Source organism: Chiloscyllium plagiosum, chromosome 19 (assembly GCF_004010195.1).
Source record: "Chiloscyllium plagiosum isolate BGI_BamShark_2017 chromosome 19, ASM401019v2, whole genome shotgun sequence".
Lineage (NCBI taxonomy): Eukaryota > Metazoa > Chordata > Chondrichthyes > Orectolobiformes > Hemiscylliidae > Chiloscyllium > Chiloscyllium plagiosum.
In genome coordinates, this window is record NC_057728.1 from 14867551 (window position 1) to 14885694 (window position 18144).

The 18144-nt window shown below is 39.8% G+C and overlaps 1 protein-coding gene across 1 annotated transcript in view; it reads left to right on the forward strand.

The window, feature by feature from the left end:
• Positions 1-4472: 4472 nt before the first annotated feature.
• iqub (IQ motif and ubiquitin domain containing) overlaps positions 4473-18144 on the forward strand; it is a 54512-nt gene continuing 40840 nt past the window's right edge. Inside the window, exons 1-5 of the mRNA XM_043709148.1 lie at positions 4473-4579; positions 7135-7322; positions 9481-9615; positions 11643-11786; positions 16731-16829. Coding sequence (XP_043565083.1) covers positions 7139-7322; positions 9481-9615; positions 11643-11786; positions 16731-16829 — 562 coding nt within the window. The 5' untranslated portion in view covers positions 4473-4579; positions 7135-7138. The remainder of the gene's footprint in view (positions 4580-7134; positions 7323-9480; positions 9616-11642; positions 11787-16730; positions 16830-18144) is intronic.

The window sequence follows — 18144 nt, forward strand, 5'->3', positions numbered from 1 at the left end:
GTTAAGGGTCAACCACGTGGGTCTGGAGTTGCATGTAGGCCAGACTAGGTAAGGATGGTAGTTTTCTTCCCTAAAGGACATTATTGTACTGGGATAATTCTGAAAATGTCTCAATTACTATATATACTTGAATAATAGCCAATCTCTCACAAAAGTCAACCCTCTTTTCAGCCAAAAAATTTGGAATTTTTCATATCTTGTGTAAAAGTTGACCCCAGTTCTTCACATAACAGATCAACATTTGAAGAGTCTACAGGAATAGTGCCAGAAGACTGGAGGATAGCAAAGCTTGTCCCCTTGTTCAAGAAGAGGAAGTAGAGACAACCCTGGTAATTATAGACCAGTGAGCCTTACCAGTGGGTAAAATCTTGGAAAAAGCTATAAGAGAGAGGATATATAATAATCTAGAAAGGAATAAGTTGATTAGGAATAGTCAACATGGTTTTGTGAAGGGTAGGTTGTGAGGCACAAACTTGATTGAGTTCTTTGAGAAGGTGACCAAACAGGTGGATGAAGGTAAAGCGGTTGATGTGTAAATGGATTTCAATAAGGCGCTTGATAAGGTTCCCCACGATAGGCTATTGCACAATATATGGAGGCGTGAGATTTGAGGGTGATTTAGAGGTTTGGATCAGAAATTGGCTAGCTGAAAGAAGGCAGAGGATGGTGGTTGATGGGAAATGTTCATTCTGGAGTTCATTTACAAGTGGTGTACCACAAGGATCTGTTTTGGGGCCACTGCAGTTTATCATTTGTCTATGTGACCTGGATGTGGGCATAGAAGGATGGTTAGTAAATTTGTGAGTGACACTAAGGTCAGTGGAGTTGCGGATAGTGCTGAAGAATATTGCAAGTTACAGCGGAACATAGATAAGCTGCAGAGCTGGGCTGAGGGGTGACAAATGGGGTTTAATGCGGAAAAAGTGTGAGGTGATTCATTTTGGAAGGAGCAACCGGAATGCAGAATACTGGGCTAATGGTAAGATTCTTGGTAGTGTAGATGAGCAGAAAGATATGTGTCCATGTACGTAGATCCCCTGAAAGTTGTCCCCCAGGTTGATAGGGTTGTTAAGAAGATATATATGGTGTGTTAGCTTTCATTGGTAGAGGGATTGAGTTTCAGAGCCATGAGGTCAAATTGCAGCTGTACAAAACTCTGGTGCAGCCACACTTGGAGTATTGCGTACAATTCTGGTCACCGCATTGTAAGAAGGATGTGGAAGTGTTGGAAAGGCTTTGGAGGATACTTACCAGGATGTTGCCTGGTATGGAGGGAAGGTCTTAGGAGAGGCTGATGGACTTGAGGCTGTTTTCATTAGAGAGAAGAAGGTTGAGAGGTGACTTAATTGAGATATATACGATAATCAGAGGGTTAGAGAGGGTGGACAGTGAGAGCCTTTTTCCTCGGATGTTGATGGCAAGGACAAGGTGATATCGCTTTAAAATGGGGGAAGGGGGGGGGCGGGGTGATAGATACAGGACAGATGTTAGAGGTAGTTTCTTTACTCAATAGTAGTGGTGTGGAACACCCTGACTGCAACAGTAGTAGACTTTAAGGGCATTTAAGTGGTCATTGGATAAACAAATGGATGAAAATGGAATAATGTAGGTTAGATGGGCTTCAGATTGGTTCCACAGGTAGGCGCAACATTGAGGGTCAAAGGGCCTGTACTACACTGTAGTATTCTATGTTCTGAGTCAGTGTGCCGCTCCACTCTGGATTTTCAGAATTAGTGTAATTTGGTTTTTTTACTTTATTTGTTTAGAGATCAGTTGGGCTTCTACTAATGATATGGTATGCATTTCAGCCACTCAAAAGTAGTACCCGTTTACTAGTTGACCACACAAGTTTAACCCGAAAAGTAGTTTAAAAAATTTGACTATTACTCAAGTATGTATGGTAATTTTGATCTGTAGGAACAAATGCATTGTCACACTATTTCCTTATTTTCTCTGGCTAAAATCTAGTGACAGCAGCCATACTACTTACTAAACCACCAAATAGGAGGCCATTCAGTTACTGTTTGCACAGATAAGGGTGCCAAACCTGAAAATTTCCTGTTCTGTGTGATTCAGTTGTTCACTGCTTTGGTTGGTTGAATTTTCAGGAAGCCTGGACTGTTGTATTTGAATAAGTTCCTAAAAAGCTGCAGACATTTCTTAGCTATCAACATTGCAAAGTTCCATGATTCACTCATTCATGAGTGAAAGAATACTTGAAGTTGAATGCAAACCAAGCTTAGTTTTCTGACTTCTTAAGAACTTTAAATAGGCTCCAGAACATTACAGCATACAGTAAAGAAAGAACTATAAGGGCATGATGTTGGGAAATGTTGGACTGGACCAGTCCCCTGACTATACTCAGATCACCCTTGATTTAGGGTTAATCCATACTATTCGCCATCTTCTGCAAAAGGTTGTTTTTATTGATGATGAAAGCAGTGTTCGTGAATCAGTTTTACTTCTGTTGCATTAAGTCCATTTGCTGTGAAATTACTATGTTGAATTCTTGTGGATTTTACTGTGTCCACGTTGCAACTGTCTTTGCTTCTATAAATGAGTGTACTTCAAAACTAATTAATTGACTATACAACACTATGGTAATGCCCCATGGAGACTGAGCTGTAATAAAAGCATAAACTTGCAATGAGATTCCACCACCCTTTCAGGTAGCATATTCCCAATATTAGTAACCTGGCTTATTTATCGATTTGTTTTACCTCAAGCAACCAAGTTACTAAAACATTTGACAGAAGAATGGATTCTTCCTATTTACTCTAACAAAATTCCTGATCGTTTTATGGTCTCTTGTCTTTGCTGTCAGGAGCACAATTATAGCTTCTAGAGGCTTGTCACATAGCTCCCTCATCCCCAGCATCACCTTGGAAAACATGCTCCTTTATAACTGTTCCAGAGAGTAGTGATCCTTTTGAAATGTAGTATTCATTTTGAAATGTAGTGTTCAAAATTATCTGAGATTAGTTTTCAGTTGTCACCACACTAGGTAACATAATCAGTGAGCCTCTGATGAGGCACTGGTTGTATGGCCCACTTTTTATTTATGTGTGTAGGTTTCCTTGGGTCAGTGACATCATTTCCTGTGGCGATGCCATTTCCGGTTCCTTTTCTCAGGGAGTGGTAAATGGGGAACAAGTCAATGTGTATGTTTATAGAATTCTGATTGGAATGCCATGCTTCTAGGAATTCTCATGCATATCTCTGTTTGGCTAGCCTGTGACCCTTCCTAGGACAAGCCAAACAGAGACGCATGAGAATTCCTAGGAGCATGGCAATCCAACTGGAACTCTCTTAACAAACACATTGACTTGGATCCCATTTACCACCCCCTGAGAAAAAGATGAGGAAATGACATCAGTGTCCCAAGGAAACCTAAACACACAAATAAAAAACAGACCATACCACCAGTGCTTCATCCAGAGGCTCACTGATGATGTTACAGAGTATGGTGATAAATTGTCTGAAAATGAACCTACTAGCTCTGTGCGCCAACTTACATCCAGAACCTCAACCTGAGCTACAAATCTTCTCAAAACTCACTATTATCTTAGAGATTTGTAAATGTTTTGCATGACTTTTTGTTTGTAATACCTGTCTTGACAAAGCCAATATTTTATGTAATTTTCTTTAACAACATACCATACCTTTCAAACATTTATGTATATTCAATTTCCTTAGGTCTTGCACTGCCCTTAAAACAATATAATCGAGATGCAAATTCACAAATTGGAACTGTTTTCTAAAATATTAGAAACACAGCTACACAGCTGACATTAAGGAATACATCTTAAGTGAAAAACAAAATGCAGGTTTTTTCCCCTTTATTCTGAATGAAAGTGGCAAAAGTGAGGACTGCAGATGCTGGAAACCAGAGTTTAGGTCAGAGTGGTGCTGGAAAAGCACAGCAGGTTAGGCAGCATCCGAGGAGCAGGAAAATCGACGTTTCGGGCAAAAGCCATTCCTGATAAAGAGCTTTTGCCCGAAACGTTGATTTTCCTGCTCCTCAGATGCTACCTGACTTGCTGTGATTTTTCCAGCACCACTCTGATCTTTCCAGCACCACTCTGATCTAAACTCTTCTGAATGAATGTGGCAGTCACTAGGAAGGTTAATGGTTGTTGCCCTTGCCGAGCTGGCCTCGAACTGATCATACTGTAAGGCTATTGCAAAGGGCAGTTCAGAGTCAAGCTCTTGCTGCAGCACTGGAGTCATAAGAAGCCAGACTGCAGAGCATTGGCTTAAAATGCAAATCTCAAGTTCATTTCTGTCTTGGGTATGAAATTGACTGGTGAAAATGCCTTGGAAGTGTAATTTAGTGTTTGTTAAGTTCTCCTGCACTCAGGCCCTCCTCCTCCTGAGTGAGGTCACACTGCAGACACGTGACCCATCACAATGGAGAGGTGGTGGCACGGCGCATGCGCAGTTTCCTGGCGCAGACGCAGTGCTGCCGATGAGGTTGCCATGACTCCGCTGTCAACAGCCGAGCCCGGGACCGGAGCGGGGAGAGCAGGAGACAGCAACCCGGAGATCACAACCCGACACGGCCCAGCAGTGCAATCAGGTCCACTTCCTCAATACTTTCTGCTCACTCTTTAAGGCTCGGCTCCGCTCGGGACGGGACGGGGACCCTGGGGTCTCCCCCGGAGGTATCCCTGACCCGGGACAGCGACCTCGGGCCTCTGTGGGATCTCCCTGACCCGGGATAGAGACCCTGGGGGCTCCCGGGAGTATCCCTGACCCGGGACAGCGACCCTCGGGCCTCTGTGGGATCTCCCTTACCCAGCTCAGAGATCCCCGAGGGTCACTGGGGTATCCCTGACCCTCGACAGAGACCCTTGGGGCTCCCTGGGACAGACACCTTCGGAGATGCCCGGGGCCTCCTTGACCCAGAGCTGAGACCTTCGGGGCTCTGTGGGATGTCCCAGATCTGGGGAGAGCCCCTTGAGGGTCCCTGGGGTATCCCCAACTCAGGACAGACCCTCATGAGATCACGTACCTGGAAATATGTGCTCAGTTCTTAGTCCACTTTTATCCTTAATTGAGCATTCTAAAAATTAATATAAATTATTTTAAAACCAACTACGCAAATATCCAAGTTAGCTCTGTCTTTGTTTGACAACTTTGCAGGCATCCGCTCTCAACTGAACTCTGAAATTAAACCTCAAGGGCCTTCTGGAATTCAACTTGTTTATGAGAATCTCAGATATATAACATCAAGTTCTGGCATTAGGCTGTTCTATTACTGAACCAATTTTTCTCTTCCTGTTGAATAATGAATGAAATGTGCTAAGAGTCCAAAAGCAGAGAGTAGAGGCAGTCTGTTATTTTTCACTCTGAAGTGATGTATACACTTGCATCCCTGAGCACTTATTACTAGAACAATGATTCTTCAATATTTATTGATAGCCTGGACTTTGATACACAGGGCATATTTTTTAAATGTGCCAGTTGCTGGAACTCTGAGATGTAGTGAGCAGTGAGGAGAATAGTAACTTCAGGAGGTCACAGATGGACTAATGAACTGGTAAGGCACAGAGAATATGCAGTGTAAGATAGTAGAATTAGGAGAGGCCATAAAACAAACTTAATTTTAAAGGGGAAATAGGAGTGTACATAAATAAATCTCAGAAGGAGGACAATTTGGGAAGGTTACTAAAAATAAGTGTAGGTTGTTTGATTTTATACATGTGGCCATGGAATAGAATGCGTCAAACATTTAGGTTAAATCATTATAAATTGTAAGTAAGTGACCAGGTAAAGTATATGCCCAATTCTAGCGCTAAGCTTTAGGAAAGATGTCAAAACCTGAAGGGGAATAGAGAAAAAAATTACTGTAATAGTACCATGGACTTTTTTAAAAATTAGTTCAGGGGATGTGAGTGGTGTTGGCTTGGCCATAATTTATTACCGATTCTTATTTGTAATGGAGAAGGTGCTGAGCTACTTTGTTGAACCTTTACACTCTTTGGGATGTTGTGCCATCCACAATACTGTTCGAAAGGGAGTTCCAGGACTTTGAAACAGTGGCAATATTAGAACAGCTACTTTAGTTCCAAGCCAGGGTGGGGTGTGGCACATACAGGTGGTGCTATTTACATGCATTAGCCATTCTAGGTGGTTGAGCCTAGAGGTTTTGAAGTTGCTTGATGAGTTCTGCTTGTAGATGATACATATTGCTGCTATTGAGCAACAGTGGTGAAGGGAGTGGATGTTGAATGTGGTAGATGGGGTGCCAGTCAATAGGCTGCTTTGTCCTTGATAGTGCTAAGTCTTTGAGTGTTTTTGGATCTGTACCCATCCTAGCAAGTGGAGAGTATTACATCAAACTCCTGACTTTCTTTTTTAATTCATTCATTGGATGTGGGTGTCACTGACTCGGCCAGCATTTAATACCAATGCCTAATTGCTCAAAGTAAATGAAGCAGTTTCGAATTATAGTCCTTTTGTATTTTAAATCATACCAGAAATAAACCTTTCGGGAAATAAATTATTAAAGAAGTCTGGATTGGTTATTCCTATTTCCTACATCTTAAAGATATTTCGATAAATTGACGAGTTTATTGACAAGTGGCAGGATAAGTCAGGAGTAAGATGGATGAGTGCATCTCCCACAAAAGCTTGACATCATCCAGAACAAAGCATTCCCATGCATTATACCACATCCACCAATTCATTTCTTCCACCAGTGACAGACTGTAGTTGTAGAGTCAACCATCTATGACCTGCACTTCAGTAACTCCCTGAAGCTTCATCAACAGGAAAATCCAAACCTGCAAACTCTACCACAAAAGAAACATGCAACATCATTACCTGTAGGTTCAGCTATGAGTCATATGTCATCCTGACTCAGAAATATCATGCTGTTCCTGCACCATTACTGGACCAGAGTTAAAACATAAAACATTACAGTGCAATACATTCTGGGACTTCAACCCTCAAAGCACTGTGGAGTATCTGTGTCATATTGACTACAATAATTTCCGAAAGTAGCTCCCCACAATTTCGCAAAGAAACTAAGGATGAGCAAATAGAAGTGCCCATATCATGAAATTATTTTTAAAAAACATAATCAGGCTGAACTCAGTACTATATAAGGTGTCTTTCTATTTTGTGCAGACAAATGGCAGAAAATGAAGACCGCACCCAGAAGGCTGAGGAACAAAACATTGCATCTGAGCAAGAGGAGCACACTTCTGACCATGCCATAGAAATTCATGAAGTGTCAGATGAGGGTCATCCTGAAGAGCCTGCAGGTGAAGTAGATGATACAAAATCTGGAGAATACATTGTTGAGTTACCTTCAGGTAAAATCGTATTTTAAACATAACTATTATTTATGTCTAAAATCTTACTTGGGCAATATTCTGGGATAATAAACTGTGTTATGTTCCTGCTGTGTAGAATCAATTGAAGTCTTTAAACGTGGGATGTATATTTGTGAAGTTGAGAATCAGATTGGAAAGAGGATTAAAAGGCTAAATTTTCCACAGCTAACAAGCTGTCAAGACCAAATGCACTACTTCACTTCTTATATTTCTACATCAGGCAACGTACAGATCGTTTGCCATTTTGTCTTAACTTTCCTGTTTATTTCCTCCTTAGTAATGCTACTGCAATAGAAATAAATGACTCCCATATAACCCATCTATAGCCTAACTAATCATTGATGCAAATATGTACGCTTGCAAATATGTATGCTTCAGTGCGGCTAAGAATGCTAAAGAAATTTAATTTAGAGTCCTATGATAGAATACACTGATTTATTTAACTTTATGCACTATATTGATTATTAATACTATAATTGCTGATGTCTTCATGATAAGTTTGATATTGGAATTGTAACAAATTATCTTTTTCAAATTGATATGAGTACTCATTTTCCTTTGTCAATTAATTTCCCTTTACCTTTGGCCATTTGATACAATATGTCTTTTCCTGGTAGAAACAAATACACATTTCCCATCCTACAGCAGATGTATGTAAACCATAAAGGATGGCTATGTGAAAAAGGTGCATTTCAATTGGGGAAATTATTGAATAGCTTTTTCATAGGACTTTTTGATGGACAGAGTAATGTGGCTTACATTTGTTTTCATCAGCTGCAGTAGGTTTGTGGCTTTTTATTGTTTCAAGGCTTAAAGATTAGCTAATATGAAAAGCTGTCCTATTTCAGTTGCATTTAAAGGAAACACATCTGCCCAACTATATGGCGAAATATCAAAGTTTGCTGTTCTGCAAATTTCTGGTGGTGATGCTGTGAGAAATGCTATGGAAACACTAGGAACACATTGATAAACTAGTAGTTAGCAGAGAGTTCAATATAGAAAAGATGAGAAGTGTTACACTTTGGAACTAAAAATGGAGAAATGGAAAATAAAGTAATTTGAAGTGTCAGTTAGTTCAAGAGGGCAAGTTGTTACTTTTTTTTTCTCAATTTTCTCATTAAGATGGCTTCTTGTGATGGTCCAATTTGCAACTTATCTCATTGCCAGAGTGGAAGATTTTTTTTGAGCTGCCTAACCCTAGGCTGGAGTTCTCTTCTTAGAGTGTAGCTTTGAAGGAAAATTCTTTGCTAAATTAAGTATGCCATTTGTTGATTGGGATCCACTTTACACAACAGGCCAGTGGTCAGGCCTCTCTCCCACACAAATTTAGGTGAACTGTTGACAAAGTCTGCCTGTCTCTGGCTATTTTTAATACTTTTTACACTAATTAAAAAGCCTGGATTGGTAAAGCATCAAATAATCAACTAGAATGAATATCCATCTGTCTTAAAACCATTTGATATGCTCAAAGAAAATGCAAATTTTATTTTTGTTTTCATACGCAAAGGTGCCCAAGGATATTCATGCTCTCACTTTGGAAATTGTGTTTTTGCTCTATTTGTGTATTTAATATAAATCAATTTTGAATCAAAAAGTTAAGACTCATCTCAATAGAGTTTGTATTAATCTACAACTTATAAAGGGCGAAGGGAGAACATAATTTATGTCATATTCAATGGCCATTGTTAAGAAGCAAGCAGTCTTTGCTTAATTCTCTGTATCATGCTATTATTTACATTGCATAGAACAAATAAGCAACTTGGATCATAAATGAATATGCTGGAGTGACCTTGAACAATGAATTTAAGGAAATATCTAGTTCAAAACAGATGGAATTCCCCAAATGCAATATTTAAATGATAGATGAAAATTTCCATACCATGAATATCTCATTTTTGCCAAACCAAGATTTTCAGCTGAAAGGCTAAATACATCGATCCTGAGATTAAACATTCAAAGAAATAGTGAATTTGAGTCCTAACATATTGTGTCATTCCATCTAATACCATGCACACAATCTAATTACATGCTAACCTACTGTGGCACTAGGTCATTTTCTTCCTACCCTATCTGTATGTATGATAACCTATTTTGTTTCTCCTTTTCATACTGACTATTACATTGCGTGTTTCAATAGAAAGTTCTGAATTTGCAGATAATGATGTGGGAACAACTTCAGTATCTGCAGCTACTTTGATTGATGAAGAAACAGTAAATAAAACATCAGAAGAAATTATATCAATGGAGAGTCCTGAAGTTATCGATTCAACAGGTATTGCTGATTGCTAATAGAAAAATAAGTGTTCATAAACTACAGAAGTCTTATTTTTGAAACTACTGGTGAAATTTCAGTTTAAAAACTATGAATGTGTTGGCACAAATGGCAGGCAATGTTATTATATCTATTAACATTAATATTTTCTCCCTTTTTTTGTAATTTTTCAACTGCATTCTTTAGGACTCCACATATCTTTCTTCATGCCCTATTCAAAAATGGAGAGATGTGTTGTTTCCATGTTATTCTCCTTATTACATCATAACTATCTGCAGTCAATGCTCAAGTGCATCTCAAAATAGCTCACTAAACTTTTGGAAGATCATAGACCTTTCTTCTCATGCAGCACCCCCCCATCAAAAAGAAAATGACCAACCCGGAAAACTAATGTAGTATTGTGGTTGCAAATATACAACTCTGAATGGAGAGATGATTATGCAATCATTGTCAATTGATTTTGCTGCTACCATTCCATTATTTTTATTTAAATTGAGGGGGAAATAGCTTTCAGTCATGTTTGAAGAGATGGGCATTTAGAAGTCCTTTAAGGTAATAAGGAAAATAGCAAAATGGTCTTGTGAAAATTGTAGAGGGCACAAATATTATGACTGAAAAATTAACATTCTGTGGTAGAAAAGAAACCAAAGGACAAGCAGTAACCTCACAGTAACAAGGAAGAGCATATACAAAACAGAAAGAGAAACAGAAATTGCTGGAGGAGCATAGCATGTCTGGCGGCTTCTGTGGAGAGAAAGCAGAGTTATTGCATCGACTCCAATAAACTTTCTTCAGAAGAATCTGTCCTGGAAAAGGATCACCGGACTCAAAACATTAATCCAAAGAATCCCTATAGTGTGGAAAAAGGCCAATCAGCTCAACAGGTCCACACCTACCTTCCAAAGAGCACCCCACTTAGATCCATCCCTTACTCTACACTTCCGATGGCTAACACTCCTAACCTACACATCCCTGAACATTGTGGATAATTTAGCATAGCCAATCCACCTAACTTGCACATCTTTGGACTGTGAGAGGAAACCAGAGCCCCCCGCGGAAAACCCACACAGACACAGGGAGAACGTTTAAAATCCACGCAGACAGTTGCCTGGGGGTGGAATCAAATCCCTAGCACTGTGAGGCAGTGTGCTAACCACTGAGCCACCGTGCCCCTCTGCTTTCTTTCCACAGATGCTGCCAAATCTACTAAGTTTCCTCAGCAATTTCTCTTTTTGTTTCAGATTTCCAGTATTAGTAGTTCTTTGTTTTATTTTAAGGAAGAGTATATGGCAGGAGTATATAGATTGTAAAGATTAAGATAAAGAAATATGGAGTCATGGTGATTTACCATATGTGAATTTCGCTCAAATTATATTGGTAGCAGGGAACCATGATGGCATGAGAGTAATGGGTGTGTGGGCCTCAGTGCAGTAGGAAGCGCAAGCAGGCAAGTCCTGGAATCTCCTGAAGACTACAGGATGGGAAGTCTGGCAAAGATGCCTTCAGAATACTCAATCTGGATGTCCATTCCCATTAACTGTTCATACTATTCTTAGGTTTCTTTCAAATTGATATTGTTAAACAATTTACTTCCCAGCCTTCTACCTCCCCCATCCAAATTAATTCCAGGAAGGTTAAAGGTAGGACAAAAGGAATGGCAAGGCACTGGTACTAAAAGAGCCAGTAAGGAGAGTAAGAGTAGAGGGGAATAGGGATAGGCACTTTATCTTATTTGACATTAAAGCAAGATCACTTGCTTTGTTTTCGTAGTTGGAAAGTAACATGCACATAAAAATAAATCCAGCTGATTCTTTTGCCCCCACTTTAAGTGAAAAATCAGCAAAATGAGACTTGTACATTATGAATTCTACAATTCTATAGGGAAGTGTATAATCTTGTAAATTTTGTGATAACATGCTCAATAACTCAGCATGCTATTTATTTAGTTAGATTATGTTTGATCTCAATGAATTTCAATGGTCAAGCATTTATTCTATTTGTATTGCATCCTATTTATTCTCATTCAGTTGAGGCAGAAAATCCTGAATCTCCAGAACAAAAGGTTGGGGAAAATCCAATTGACGACGTCACAACTGTTGAAATGATGGTAGAAAAGGATGTTACAACAGAAGAGATGGTGTCAACAGGTGGTACTGACATGAGCCAATCAGGTAATGTTGACATTTTCACAGATTGTAATATGTGGCAGAGTCTTATGGGGTCTGAATCTTATGTGATGTTTGGCAAGGCTTATCTTGACATTGAAAGCATCTTGATCCATCATGTATGCTTTTCATAAATGCTATAGCGAGATTCTCACTAGCCAACAATAAGTTGCCTATTGGCAGTGCTTAAAGCTTGTTAAATAACTTATTGATGGCGTAACTCACCTCATTACCCTTCAGCTTTCTATGTTACCAAATGTGCCAAACAAGCTAGACATTGAAAAATCTTGACATGGAACCTAAATCTGGTGAATGCAGCTCACCTCCTGCTCCAAAGAACCTCCATGTTGGACATCGGGCACCAACATGTCAGGGCATGCTCAATGGGCACCTGCCACACTCTGTGTTCACAGACAAGGGCATCTGGTATGTGCCATCTTTGGACTGTGGGAGGAAACCGGAGCTTCAGGCACATCTCCAACCCACTTACAGGATGCTTCTACACTTCAGTACTGCATCTTGGGATGCACAGCAACTATCATTATAATGTTACAGCAAAGGCACTGTGTGCTCAGTGACATGTACCCAACTCACTGATGAACTGGATCAAGCTGCATCTCTATGGGCTCTTTATTTACTGTCACAGTGCACAGTCACTCTGAGCCTACATAGATACTCATAAAGTTCCTATTTTGAAAAGCTTTGCCTTGTCTCACCCCGTCAACCAAAGATGCCATATTACTTCTATCTTGCCTTGCCATTTAGCGCTGACATAAAAGAAAGAAGCTTGTCCTGATTGTTAGCATGTCTCCGTCAAGTCAAGGGAGACAACCTTTGCTCGGGGGCCCAGCACACAAAATTAAATGAAAATCTGGAATTAAGAGTCTCATGACGACGGCAAACCATTGTCGATGGTCAGGAAAAGCTCATCTGGATCACTAATGTCCTTTAGGGAAGGAAACCTGATCTGGACTACATGTAACTCCAGCAAAGTGGTTGATTCATAACTGCCCTCTGGGTTGGGCAATAAATGTTTACCTAGCCAGTGATGCCCTCATCCCATGAATGAGTAAAGAAAACGTCAGGGCGCTCTCCACATTAGGGGCTGAGGAGTTGAATGTCAAGCACCTCACCACTTAACTGAGCATGAGCTTTATTGGGAGGTCAGTAGATTAGATTAGATTACATTACATTACAGTGTGGAAACAGGCCCTTTGGCCCAACAAGTCCACACCGACCCGCCGAAGCGCAACCCACCCATATCCCTACATTTACTCCTTACCTAAGACTACAGGCAATTTAGCATGGCCAATTCACCTGACCTGCACATCTTTGGACTGTGGGAGGAAACCGGAGCACCTGGAGGAAACCCACGCAGACACAAGGAGAACGTGCAAACTCCACACAGTCAGTCGCCTGAGGCGGGAATTGAACCCAGGTCTCCGGCACTGTGAGGCAGCAGTGCTAACCACTGTGCCACCGTCCTGCCCACTAGAGTAGCAGAGATGGAGTGAATATGAGGGATCGGAGATGGTGATAGTTAACACTGGCAAAGTAGAGAAGGTCATTCAACATCCTACATCCTGGTGTATGTTTCTCTGGACAGCTGAGACCTGGCTGGCATGGGCTGGTATTGTGACCTCTACTACTGATCCTTGGGGAAAAGGAAGTTCTGTCTTTGCGCTACCTCAGCTAGCAGGGCCTCCAGGTCTTTGCCCACAAAGTGAGGCACCTGTTTTCCTTATTGCTATGTCAAGGACAAATGTCAGGGACAGCACGCAGCAGCTCCAGACTTGTCTGGGTGCATAATAGTCTTTTGAGGATGGTGTGAGTACAAGGGATGCCAATAAATTCCATATCTGGACAAACATAACTATCTCTTTAAACGAGACTGAGTCCTCTTTTTCCAACCATTCTGTGAGCAGTGTTTAGGCTTCTTTGCTAGTCATCTTGTCCAGCCTAACTTGGCAGAGAGAAGAGACCACTTTAACTGACTTCCTTGCCAGTGTCTGAGTCTCAGTGCCAGTATTCGTGTCTGAGGGTCACTGGTGGATTCTCAATGACCCCACATCCTTCACGTTTCATGTTTTCAATGGCACTGTTAGCCTGGCAGATTCGCTAGGTTCCTTTTTTTACACACACTGAGTGTTCCTGTTCAGTCTCAACCACATTAGGGTCACCAATTTTGTAAGTTTTAGGGGTCTTATAATTCACATTCAAATATCAATATGAATTTGTTCATTTGAAATTTATAGTCTTGAAAAAGGAGGCTTTTGTAATCATGATTCAAGATTAAAAATCACACAACACCAGGTTATAGTCCAACAGGTTTATTTGGAAGCAGTAGGTTTCGAAGTACTGCTCCTTCATCAGGTGGCTGCGGAGCAGGACCATAAGACACAGAATTTATAGCAAAAGGTTAGTGTCATGCAGCTCAACAATATTAAACAAACTTAGATTAAGTCTTTCATCTTTTAGAATGATTTTGTTAGTTTCAGTTCATTAATACGTAAATCCCAGAACTCCTTTTAAGTCATATTCTCAAAGTAACTTCAGGTTTTCTAACAGAGTGTGTCATCACAGCTCAGACAATGCATTAAAGGTGTGAGGTTAAAGTCTGTCTGTGTCCCAATTTTGAGTCTGACTGGTTCTATTTCTGAAGTGGGACTTACAGAACCTTGCATGGATTGACCATGTAAGATTCTGTAAATACCACTCTAGAAATAGGTAAAGTGGGATTATGTATGAGGCTAAGCAGAGTCATATGATCTTACAGTAATTAGCTCTACTTAAACAGATTAATACAATTTTTTTGAGAAAATTGTATCTCAGGTTGAGGTTCAAGTTGTAAGTTTGCTTGCTGGAAGCTTTGCTTTCAGACATTTCATCACCAAACTAGGCAACATGGTCAGTGAGCCTCCGGTGAAGCAATGGTGTTATGTCCTGCTTTCTTTTTATTTGTCTTGGTCTTTTAAGGTGGCTGATATAATTTCTGGTTCTTTTTCTCAGAGGATAGTAGATGTGGTCCAAACTGATGTGTTTATTTATGGAGTTCCAGTTACAAAGAACAAAGAAAATTACAGCACAGGAACAGGCCCTTCAGCCTGTGCCAATCCAGAACTTATATCTAAACCTGCCGCCTATTTAGAATGCCAAACCTCGAGCAATTCCTGTGTGTGTCTCTGTTTAGCTTGTCCTAGGATGGATGTGTTGCCCCAGTTGAAGTGGTGTCCTTCTTTGTCTGTATGTAAGGATACTAGTGATAGTGGGTCATACCTTTTTGTGGCTAGTTGGCGTTCATGTATTCTGGCGGCTAGTTTTCTGCCTGCCTCTCCAACGTAGTGATTGTTACAGTCCTTGCATGGTATTTTGAAAATGACATTTGTTTTGCTGGTTGTTTGTATATTATCCTTTAGGTTCATATTCAAAAAGAACAGGTACCCAATAAACACAGTCTGCTGATTTCTCAACAACAAACCCGTACAAGCAGACATGACACACTCAGAAACCCTAGCCACATTACCATACATCAAAGACATCTCTAAATTGACTTCCAGACTACTCAGACCCCTTGGTATCAGGGTAGCCTACAAACCTACCAACACACTTAAATAGCAACTAATGAACCTGAAAGACCCTATACAAACAACCAGCAACACAAATGTCATTTACAATATATCATGCAAGAACTGTTACAAACAGTACATTGGATAGACAGGCAGCAACCTAGCCACCAGGATACATGGACACCAATTAGCCACAAAAAGACATGACCCACTATCACTAGTACCCTTAAAAACAAACAAACAAGGACACCACTTCGACTCAGACAATACATCCATCCTAGGACAAGCTAAACAGAGACACGCTCGGGAATTCCTAGAGACCTGGCATTCTAACTGGAATTCCATCAATAAACACATTGATTTGCACACCATCTATTATCCTCTGAGCAAAAGAACCGGAAATTATATCACCCACCTTAAGAGATCAAGACACATAAGTAGAAACTGGGACACACCAGTGCTTCACCGGAGGCTCACTGATCATGTTGCCTAGTATGGTGATGAAATGTCTGAAAGCAAAGCTTCCAGCAAGCAAACTTACAACCTGAACCTCAACCTGAGCTACAATTTTCTCAAAAATTGTATTAATCTGTTTAAGTAGAGCTAATTACTGTAAAATCATATGACTCAGCTTAGCCTCATACATAATCCTTCTTTACCTATTTCTAAAGTGGTATTTACAGAATCAGTTACAGAACACTGATGATGTTACCTAGTATGGTGACGAAACATCTGAAAACAAACCTTCCAGCTCAGCGAGCAAACGTACTACCAGATTAAGACAATATTGTAGAGATCAGTTAATAATCTATTAATTCTGTTTCTATGACTAAACTAAAGTCTATCAATAAATGCCAGTTTCCTTACTAATCTTCCCGATGATAAGGAGATAATACAGGTCCCTTGCCTTCAGGTACAGATCAGCTCTGATCTGATTGAATAGCAGAACAACTTCAAGGGATGGAAGGGATTTTACATTTGGCAGAAGACATGTAGCATTCTCTTATCAAGTTGTTTACATACCATGAAGCTATCCCCCAAGTTGTATTCAAGAATGACACGTTCATTGACTTCTTGGTGTTCTTACATTTCCTCTAAATCAAAAGAAAACCTGGTGTCTATTTGGCTATGATAGATAAAACCCAAATTAGTTGACAAGTTTCATTGGATGTGGTGTGTGGGAGGAATGATTTCATTGAAAGGCCAGTGTATCAGCCAATTAAGTATTAATCACATTAGTTTGCAGTGGATTTTCCAGTTCATAACTATCTTTTGTATTCAAACAGCAAAGTGTCTAATCAATATTTACTTGCAAGTAACATTTTCATTTGACCTCTTCTCTTTCCTCTGTTGAACTCCTCCAAACCAATGAAATCAAATAAAGAGATGGCAAGAGAAGGGCTTATAATTATTGACTGTAGCAAAATCGGAACAGAAAACTCTTTAGAAGTTGTCTCTGATCAGTCAACTATGAAGCCAGAAGGTAATATACAATTTTACAAAATGTTTTTGTTATTCACTTTTAATACATTTTCAATTATTAACTGTTTATAAGGGTTATGCGCTAGAGTGCATAGTGTGCTCCACTTATTAAATCACTATTGCTGTACTTCTTCATTTCTTCCGAATGTAAAATATGACTTACTTTCCTTTTTTTTCCAATTATTTTATTCCACACCTTTCACATACGTTACTTTTCCAGATGGGTTGGAAAGATTTTATTGCAGTTTCTGAGGGTGTGTTTGCAGTGACATGGCCTGCCTCATCTATTTCAGCAACCAAAAACAGATTAACTCAAAATACATTTCAAGGCTATTTGTAAAATTTTGCTGGGTAGTGAATAACAGTGCTCATATTGGCAATATGATACTATGACTCATTCATTTAAGGGGAGGCAGTGGCTTAATAGTAAACAACACTGGGCTAGTAATCCAGCAGACCAGGCTACTATTCTGGGGACAAAGTTTCAAATCACCATGATGGATGATAAACTTTGTATTCTGTAAAAATCTGGAATTAAAGGTGAAGACACTGACAATATCATAAAAACCCATCTGATTCCCTTCAGGGAAGGAAACCTGCCTTCCTACCTGGTCTTGCCTCCATGTGACTCCAGATCCATAGCAGTGTGGTTGACTCTCTAAGGTAGTTAGCGATGGGCAATAAATATAGGCCTAGTCAGCAATGGTGACATACCATGAATTAATTTATAATCTTAAAATAAGATTTTAGACAAAATAGCTTTTCTTCCTCTTCCCAAGCTTCTGCCCATATTTGTGCAAGTGCTACTCAGGATTCATGAGAACTGTTTAAGGGATTTAGCTAACAATTTTAATTTTCAATTAAACTTGCTTACAGGCTATTTTGTCAGTAATCAAAATATATTGCACGCCGAAATGGTAATTTGTGAATATCAAAGCATTAGAGGAAAAATAGAGAAGGATCAGATTAGACCTAACCTTAGAACTCCTACTTGTGTTATCAGCTTCCAAGATTAGGCTTATTTACGTGGTTTTAAAATAAAAAGGCTTTGAGCAGATATGATTGAAGTTTTAAAATGTTGAAAGGATTAGATTTAGTGTAGTTAGATTATTTAGGATAATAGAGATTGTAGAATCAGAATAGACAATAGACAATAGGTGCAGGAGTAGGCCATTCAGCCCTTCGAGCCTGCACCGCCATTCAATATAATCATGGCTGAACATTCCTAATCAGTATCCTGTTCCTGCCTTATCTCCATAACCCTTGATTCCACTATCTTTGAGAGCTCTATCCAACTCTTTCTTAAATGAATCCAG